Genomic DNA, 10202 nt, shown 5'->3' on the forward strand with positions numbered 1-10202 from the left:
ATCTGTTTTCTCAATAGTGCGCAGTTTTGATCAATCGAATCATCCGTGGTCCGATCGAACTAATTTTTTGTCAGTAGATATAGAACTCATAAAAACTAATTTTAAACATCCGGATTGATCATACAAGCACTGTAGAGTCAAATATCGAGTTTGAACAGTAACCACATTTTCTACGTAAAATTGTGTCTCGTGTGATTGATATTTGTAATTATTTTTAGGCTGATTTTGTATTGTCGAAAATATAAATTTTTTTGTTATTTTCATATCATAAAAATTAATTTTGTTAATTGACAAAAAAAGAACTTCCGATTATATTTTCACAAATTTTCGGTAAATCTCGTTTCTTTCCCACATTTATTTGCACATGGAGAGGCAAACTACATTTTTAATTCTATCATATTAAAAAAGAATCGAGTTTTCTATCATGTTCAAAGGTCATCCGATGCAAACTGATAAAAAAATTATATTCCAACGATTATTTTAAGAAAATTCTCTATTCAACGTACTTATATATTCCGGCCATTGAATAAAATATGCAAATCAACTCTGCCAATTATTCTGATGCGAGCAGTGACGATGGCACGATTGAACCTGGAAATTTCTTGGACATCAAAACGCCCACGAGAGTCTGGCTAGCTCTCTTATAAATCCTCTCTATCTTCCAAGTTTACGGAACTGAAGCCATCGTCTCTGATAATAATCAAACTCGATCCTTAGAGCTCTGTAAACAAACAACAATGGCGGATGAGGTGGTGGTGTTGGATTTCTGGGGGAGCCCTTTCGTAATGAGAGTGAGAATCGCACTGGCCGAAAAGGGGATCGAGTACGAGAGCAAGGAAGAGGATCTGAGCAACAAGAAGAGCCCTCTGCTTCTGAAGATGAACCCGGTTCACAAGACTGTCCCGGTTCTGATCCACAATGGGAACCCGGTCTGCGAATCCGCCATCATAGTTCGGTACATCGAGGAGGTTTGGAAGGACAAATACCCTCTGCTCCCTTCCGATCCATACCAGCGCTCCCAAGCAATCTTCTGGGCTGACTTCGTAGACAAAAAGGTTCGATCGATCTCTTCTTTTTTGTGCTTTTGTTCTTGTTCATCGAAATTTGGGAGTGGCAAAACGAGTCAATGCCCAACGGATAATTTGGGACTCGGCAACTTTAACCGAGTTTCAATTTAAGATACATTAACAATAGTGATCCTTTATCTTTATAGTCGAGTTGAGAAAGTAGAATTGACCGATTGTGGTTTTTGTTTGATAAAGATATTTGGGACGGGGCGGCGGATGTGGCTGGCGACGGGGGAGGAAGAGAGGGAAGCGGCGGCGGCGGAGCTGATAGAGTGGTTCAAGCAGCTGGAAGGGGAGCTTGGGGAGAAGGCTCACTTCGGGGGAGAAGTGTTTGGGTATGTGGATGTGACCCTCATCCCGTTCTACAGCTGGTTCTACACCTACGAGACCTTTGGGAAGTTCGCCATGTCAGAGCAGTGCCCCAAGCTGGTGGCCTGGGCAGAGAGGTGTTTGCAGAGAGAGAGCGTGTCCAGGTCGCTGCCCGACGGCCACAGGGTTTATGACTTCGTCTTGCAACTTAGAAAGAAATTTGGGGTTGCTTGATCCAAAATACGATTCATGTGTAATAATACAATTCATGAATTGCAGGTTCATTGAATTGAGGTTTTGATGTTGCGTTGGTTTAATTTGGGTTGGTAACAATACTGCTTATAAGATATATGATCATGTCCACTTCCTTTTAACGTTTATTTTGTTTCATGTAATTAATTACTTTTAACTACATATTTGGTTTGTGAAATTGAATGAGTTGCGAAATTGAATAAGGCAGAAAAAGAATTAAATAAATATTTGAATAAGAAAATCTGACCAAATCAAGTAAATTTTTATTCTCTTCCTCTTACTTCCGTATGCCATTCTTACACACCAAACATTAGCAATGAATAGAACCCACATTGGAATGGATCTGAGACTGAAATGACAATGGAAACGTATGATATTTTTCTAAAATATACTTTCAAAATTTTGACTGATTATTATATTTTGATTTTATTTTTTATGTTTAAATGCATAATAAATCTAATTTAAAATAAAATAAATAAAATATATTTTATTTTAAAATTTGTTTTGAACAAAAATCTTCTTTCATTGAAGAAGACAATGGAACTTTAGCGTTGAGGATGGATCGACCATGATGGTAATGCGAGCTTCGACGGCGAGAGACCATGGCAGCAACGGCGGCAATGGCTTGCTGCGGCGTCATCCTCAAGGGCCAAGTTCTCAAATAATGAGGCTCAATTTGTTGGGAGAGATATCAATAAACAACCACAGTGGAATAATTCTTTTCCCTATATGCAAACAAATATAGTGTATCTCTACTTTTATACGTGTTGGAAATAATAAGAGAAATAATCAATCACACCAACCCACAAGAACACAAGCAATTTTTTTACGTGGAAAACTTCCCTAGTGTGAGGAAGAAAAACCACGGGACCTAGTATAGTTAAAATCTCCACTATCAATCAAATAATGGGTTCACAAAGTCTTCTTTAATCGTAATTAGAGGATACAAATATCTCTGATTAAGATATCAACAATCTTGGCAAATACAAAGAGAATTTGAAAGAATATACCAAATTCGCGGTTACTGTTCACGGGAAAAAACCCCAACTCCCGAACTCCAAATCCGATCTCCACCGTTCATATTGTAGCTCCTTGAGTCATGAACCTCTCCTCCAAATTTCAGCTCGATTGGACCACAGACGAAGCAGGATTCTAGTCTTGATGAAATCTGGGTAGCATGAGAAAAATCACATTTTTCTCTCTTTCTTTTGAGAAGTGGCGGCTCCTCTCTTCTCCCCTCTCTTTTTATAACTTCCTTTAGGTTTTTTCACACTAAAAGGGCTGGGCTTTAAGCTTTTAATAAAGCCCACTTGGGCTTTCCTCTACATGGAAGGAAATAACCCAACAAATCTCCCCTTTTCCAACAATGTGGAGGGAATTGCCATCTTGGCGATTGAACAACAAACTTCAAGCTTCTCCCTTGGTAGTGTCTTTGTCAACATATCAGAACCATTATCATCAATGTAAACCTTCTCTAGTTCCAATAACTTATCGTTCAACGCATCTCTAATCCAATGGTATCGTACATCAATGTGCTTCGATCTTGCATGGAAACTAGAATTCTTAGCAAGATGAATATCACTCTGGCTATCACAAAACAACACATACCTCTGTTGTTTGAAACCAAGTTCTCTCAAGAACTTCTTTGCCCATAACAACTCTTTAGTCGCTTTTGTTGCTGCAATGAACTCTGCCTCTGTCGTAGAAAGAGCAATGCACTTCTGAAGTCTCGATTGCCAAGCTATATCCCCACCTGCAAAAGTTATCAAATAGCCCAAAGTAGACTTACGAATGTCCACATCCCCAGCCATATCTGCATCTGTGTAGCCAACTCACAATGGTTGTACGTTTCCCAAACCAAGTCTCAAACTGGAAGTGGCTCGAAGATACCTCATGATCCACTTCACTGCATTCCAATGCTCTCTTCCCAGATTTGACAAGAATCAGCTAACTACACCAACTGCATAGGCTATATCTGGTCTTGTGCAAACCATTGCATACATCAAACTTCCTACTACTGAGGCGTAAGGAACTCTTTCCATGTCTTCATTTTCCTTATCTGTAGAAGTACATTCCTTTGTACTTAGTCTGAAGTGGGTAGCAAGAGGAGAGCTAACCACTTTAGCTTTGTCCATATTGAACCTTTGAAGCACTTTCTCAATGTACTCCTCCTGTGACAAATATAATTTCTTGGCACTCTTGTCACGACTGATTCCTATGCCAAGAATTTTCTTTGCTAGCCCCAAATCCTTCATAGCAAATTACTTACTCAATTGCTTCTTCAACTAGTCAATCCTTTAAGCATTCCTGCCAACAATTAGCATGTCATCCACATAAAGCAGTAAGAAAATAAAATCATCATCAGAGAATTTTTGAACAAATACATAGTGATCTAAAGTTGTCTTCTTGTAGCCTTGCTCCCCCATAACAGACTCAAACTTCTTATACCACTGTCTCGGTGCTTGTTTCAAACCATATAGGCTTTTCTTCAGCTTGCACACATAATCCTCTTTCCCTTTCACTTTGAAATCCTTTGGCTGCTTCATATAAATCTCTTCCTCCAAATCACCATGAAGGAAGGTAGTTTTCACATCCATCTGCTCAACTTCCAAGTCAAGACTAGCTGCTAAATAGAGTACTGTACGGATCGATGACATCTTTACAATTGGAGAGAAGATATCATCAAAATCAATACCTTTTCTTTGACCAAACCCTTTTACAACAAATCTAGCTTTGTACAGTGGTCGTGAAGAGAACTCATTTGGCTTCTTCTTGTAAATCCACTTGTTCTCCAAAACTCTTTTTCCTTTAGGCAGCTTCACTAACTCAAAGGTGTGGTTATCATACAATGATAGTGTAAGAACCCGAACCGTGATAAGTGGGTTTAAATATTTAAAAAGAGGGGCATTTTGGTAAAAGAGTAGGCTTCGTCAGCGAAACCAGATTTCGTCGACGAAGTCTTTGTCTTTTCGTCAACGAAATTCAAAGACTCGTCGACGAGGAGAAGTCGAGAAGTTTCAAAAATCTGGAATATTAGGATTCGTCAACAAATTCCCCATCTCGTCGACGAGAAGACTATATGGCCTCGTCAACAAAGGCACCATTTCGTCGACGAGTTTGCCCAGGTCAAAGGGCTATAACTATCATTTTCCTTTACTTCTTCATTAAGAAACTCAAATTATATATCTCTCTCTCTCTAGATTTCTTCGCCGATCGTTGTTGGAATCAGGAATCTGAAGTTACCACGAGGATCATGGAAGGATTCTCTACAAGTTCTACGGATCGGAATCTCGTTTCGGAGATTTTTGAGTTTCGGCGTAAAATCGAGGTAAGGCTCAATTTTCAATTCTGATCCAGTAATTTTGTAGGAAACAGTCTTGTGAGTATATTCGGTACTGTGATTTGTAGGTTTTGGAACTCGGTTCGCTATTTAAGGGCCTTGGAGTTTGGGATTTGTTATTTGAGGAAAAGGTATGGGGAACTATGTTTTGTATCAACTATTTTTGAAATGGGACTCGGTGGAACTGTGGTTCACGGTCCTGTGTGTGTTTTGGCTACTTATTTGGGGGGGGGATCTAACGGGGAAAATTGTGAGTTTTTCTTTATTATAGTTTTGGGAAAAGGGGGTGGCGGGTTGCATCCCTAGTTTTGTTGAAAACCGAGTGTATATGGTGATTTATACTGTGTTATTGGGATGGTCGTGCCTTGACTTGTTTAAACTGTATTTTTTTGGAAAACCATGATTTAGATTATCAAATGGGTGTGGTTTGTTTGGTTATATGAGCATACATATGTTGTATCTTGGTGAAATAGGAACGGGGTTCCGAATTGTTCTAGGTTTGAAAATTCGGCTTTTGCCGAAGAGTGCGCAATACCACTAGATTGGTCGGCTTTCGAGCCGAAGGGTGTGCGAGCACCAGATCTGTACCGGTCAATGCTGATTCTATGCCAGGTTACCGGGGACACCGGCGTTTGCCGAAGGGTGTGAAATATCACCAAATCACTGGTTTTTACCGAAGGGTATGAAATACCACCAAATAGCTCAGCTTCTAGCCGAAGGGTGTGACGACACCAAATTGTATTGCTTGTTTGTGAAAATACTGGAACTGGTTTTGATTATTTTGACTATTGAACTGCGCATGTTAGTATGTCATGATAACACTCATATGCCACATACCAATATAACATGTGTTCTTCCTTACCAAGAGGTGTCTCACCCCTGTTGTATGTACATTTTTACAGGTCCTTCGAGTGACCGAAACTAGCGCCCTGGTGTAGAGAGCGTAGTGACCGGGGTACTGCGGTTAGCGCTTGGGTAAGTGCTAGGACTATATTTTAGTGGGTTACCATTTTGAGATGTATTTGGGCACCCATTTGTACGTTTTGATAGAGCATGTTTCTGCTCTTGTATAGACTCTGGTATGGTACTGCATATGTATATATAGAATGACCTTTTTTCGTTGCGTATATGATTGTGTTTGGATGTGTTTAGAGTGCCTGGGAACCCTACGGGGTCAGACCTTCATCCTTTGTGCTGTATCTTTGGATGTTTTGTCGGATACAAGGACTGGTTAGATTACATTTTCACCCCTAGGACCTATTTTCGGGTTCAGGGCGTGACAGCTTGGTATCAGAGCTAACCAGGTTGTTAGGTCTTTTAAACTTGATTAGGAGTATTGATGTGTACATACCAGAGTATAGGATGTGGATATGGGTAGAGTTGGTTGAGGGTTGTTCGGTTGCTAGACCAGGATTTGTCGATGGTATTCTGTGTTTTTCCTAGGATGACGATTCCAGTAAAAGCAGGGCAGATCATTGATGATTTTCATGTCGATATGATAGGACAGACCTAGACCTGGTAGGGAGTAGTTAACACGATTAGTGTAAATCATTTTGTTAACTGTATGTGTTGTAGGGATACTAATAGATTCCTATTGTGTTACAGAATGGAGCCCTAGGATAATGACGTGGGAAGTGGCTCCGAGGAGACGGCGAGTGATGAGTCTCGTTCTGTGCCTCAAGGTTTGACGAGGTAGGTGTTACAGGAGATTGGGCGAAGTGTGAGGATACGTGAGCATTCTCCTGTTGCTGCGGGGTGCACCATTGAGAGGTTCACACGCATGCATCCTCCGATGTTCTCTGTAGGACCTGACCCGATAATAGCATAGGATTGGATGGAGAATACTGAGACGATCTTGGAGGTCCTGCACTACACGGATAGGCAGCGAGTCCTTTATGCCACCTTCCAGCTGTCTAGGGAGGTGGGATGGTGGACTGTGGTGAGTCTACTGGAGAAGCAGAAAGCCGGCCCTGAGGAGATAACGTGGAGCCATTTCAAGGAGGTGTTCTTTGACAAATACTACCCGACTTCCGTACGTGATGCGAAGGCAGATAAGTTTTCTACTCTGACTCAGGGGAGTATGACGGTGCAGGGGTATGCGGCTCGGTACATAGAGCTGTCCCGCTTCGCACCATGTTTGATCTCGAGCGAGTATGAAAAGGCTCAGAGGTTCGAGAAGGGTTTAAGGAAGGATATCCACAGACTGGTGGGTATGCTTCAGATTTTTGAGTTCTTGGTGTTGGTGGATAAAGCCACGGTGATTGAGACCAGTATCCGAGAGGATGAGGTGGATCAGGAATCAAGGAAGATGACATTACCTTATGGTTCTCAGACAGGATCTCATCAGGGATCGTGGAAGAAGAGGAGCAAGGGCTTGGGTTATCGTCAGAATACCGAGCACCAGGATTCTCAGATGAACCAGGCTCGTGGACGTTGTACCCGATGCCATAAATGGCACGAGGGTGAGTGCCAGTCGTTTGGAGGTAACTGCTACAACTGTGGCCAGTCAGGTCATATGTTTTGTGATTGTCATGCACCGAGGCGAGATGGGCCTACATTCAGTGGGAACCGAGGGAGCAATCAGATACCTCGGGGAACCATTTAGACAAATACAGCTTCAGCCAGAGTATATTCTCTTACTCCAGCAGATGCTAAACATGCAAGGAACGTGGTGATAGGTACCTTATTATTGTTTTCAAATAAGGCTTCTTTTTTTTTTTATTCGGGAGCAACCCATTCCTTTGTATCTGTGAATTTTGTGAGACGGTGTGGGTTTGTGACCCAGGTCATGAACGAAGTGTTATCTGTTACTACACCATCTGGGAGTGTATCATATTGTAAGAAGATGTTGAAGGATTGCCCAGTGGTAATTCAGGGGAAGTTGCTACCAGCGAATTTTGTGGTATATGACATTTCGGGGTTCGATATCATTCTAGGGATGGATTGGTTGTTCTCCAGTTACATGGTGATCGACTATCGTAGGAAGGTAGTAGTGTTTAGACCACCTAGGGAGCAGGAATATGAATTCGTGGGATCGTGTGTGCGTTCGACGCCATAGATTCTATCGGCATTGCAGGAGAGGACGCTACTCTTGGACGGATGTCAGGGGTATCTAGCTTGTATGAAGGAACCACCCCGGGATGAGTTAAGGCTCGAGGATATTCGGGTAGTCAGTGAGTTCCCGAATGTGTTTCCAGATGATTTACCCAATTTACGTCCTAATCGTAAAGTGGAGTTTGTGATAGAGTTGCTGACTGGTAAGGCACCAATCTCTAAAGCTCCGTATCGGATGGCTCTAGCAGAACTTCGAGAGTTGAAGGAGCAGTTACAGGAATTACTGGACAGGGGATTCATTCGATCTAGTGTTTCGCCCTGGGGAGCTCCAATATTGTTTGTGAAGAAGAAGGACGGGTCGATGCGGATGTGCATTGATTACCGTGAGATTAACAAGGCAACTATGAAGAAACGCTATCATTTACCTCGTATAGATGATCTTTTTGACCAATTGCAGGGAATGCGGGTCTTTCCCAAGATCAACTTGCGATCAGGATATCATCAGGTGAGGGTTAGAGCGGAGGATGTAGCGAAGATTGCTTTCCGGACCAGATATGGCCACTATGAGTTCTTGGTCATGCCATTTGGGTTGACGAATGCTCCGGCAGTGTTCATGGATCTTATGAACAGGGTTTCCCATGAGTACCTAGATCGATTCGTAGTGGTATTCATTGATGACATTCTGGTATACTCGAGGAGTACAGAAGAGCATGTTGAACATTTGAGGGTAGTGTTACTGTAGTGACCCGAAGAATAATAACATTTTAATAATAAGAGAAAGAGAAAATAGATACAGAAACAGAAGGAGGCAGTAGGCTTCGCGTTCGTCGACAACATTGCATTTTGGAAATAATATTAAATAATCATAATTTCAGAAAATTGCCAAGCTTCTTCGACGAACACAGGGCCTCGTTGACGAATTTTGTGAAGGGCTTGTCGATGAGGTGACGTGTCTCGTCGACAAACCTGGCCCTATAAATAGGGGAAATCCAGAATTTTTATCATTTTTCACCGAGCTCTCTCTCTCCTCTCTCTCTCTCTCTCTCTCTCTCTCTATCTCTCTACGTCTCCCTCTCCCATCTCTCTTCGTTTCTGGCCCCACCAGTTGCTGGATCGACAATCCGAAGCTACCACGATGCTCCTGGTGGAATTCTTTACAAGTTTGCCAGAGCGGATCGTCGAGAAAACAAAGTTGGATTTCATCATAAATTCAGGGTAAGATCTTTTATTGAGTTTTTGACTTTTTGGCAGTTATAGGAAATGATGTAGACTAAGAAATACTGATGTTTTGTTATGGGACATTGTGTTTTCAGGATGTTGAGTTAGGAATCCTACGGGTATAGAGCCAAATTTTTATAGGGGCTTTTAAAAGTTGAGGTAAGGGAAATATACTATGCTAGGAGTTTTTGTAATGATATTAGAGATTTCGTAGATGCATAACTACACCATTTTACTATACAGAATTTTCAAAATATGAGTTTGAAACAGTATTTGTTTTAGAATATGAGTTTAAATGCTTGTGTGGCCTGAGTAGATTTTTATGAGATGAAGAAATTTATATAGTTATTATAATATATCATACTATACTGAATTGAGGGACGGCGATACGTAATGCCTCAATCTCAGTGAGAGATTATACATATTATATAGATAAGGATACACATATACAGAGAACTTTACATGCATATACAGTTTTTATACGAGTAGTTTCATGAACAGATATTTATATATATATATATATATATATATATATATATATATACATATACATGCATGCATATTTATTCAGATCAGTATGTGTATCACAGTTTTATACAGAATGTTATATATACAGAGATTACAGCATTTACAATACAGAAAGAAGGAGTTATGGTAATTTTGAAAACATGATGAAAATAGTAAAATAGTATATATGTATATATGTATATAGTATCAGATCCCTGAGGAAAGATACACAGACAGATACAGATTACAAAGCACGGTACCGTTGCTAGATACAGATAGAGTACAACCACATATCTCAGATAGTATGTGGGTACCGTCAGCCGTGCTAGGAGAGTATGCAGCTCCCCAGTACACTGGGTTGAGGGAGCCGGTTTGACGAGGTAGTAGCCAGTCCCGAGCTTAGGAGAGGATGCAGTTTGGCAGGGCTAAGGTAGTGTAGAGTATGATGACTTATC

The 10202-nt window shown here is 41.0% G+C and overlaps 1 protein-coding gene across 1 annotated transcript; it reads left to right on the plus strand.

The window, feature by feature from the left end:
* Positions 1 to 392: 392 nt before the first annotated feature.
* On the plus strand, positions 393 to 1750 carry LOC131161432 (probable glutathione S-transferase). Its single transcript, XM_058117182.1, has 2 exons — positions 393 to 1055; positions 1263 to 1750. Exons 1-2 carry the CDS (start codon positions 738 to 740, stop codon positions 1608 to 1610), a joined length of 666 nt encoding a protein of 221 aa, XP_057973165.1. The 5' UTR covers positions 393 to 737; the 3' UTR covers positions 1611 to 1750.
* The last annotated feature ends 8452 nt before the right edge of the window (positions 1751 to 10202 follow it).

This window comes from Malania oleifera, chromosome 8, assembly GCF_029873635.1.
Source record: "Malania oleifera isolate guangnan ecotype guangnan chromosome 8, ASM2987363v1, whole genome shotgun sequence".
NCBI classification, from domain to species: Eukaryota; Viridiplantae; Streptophyta; class Magnoliopsida; order Santalales; family Ximeniaceae; genus Malania; species Malania oleifera.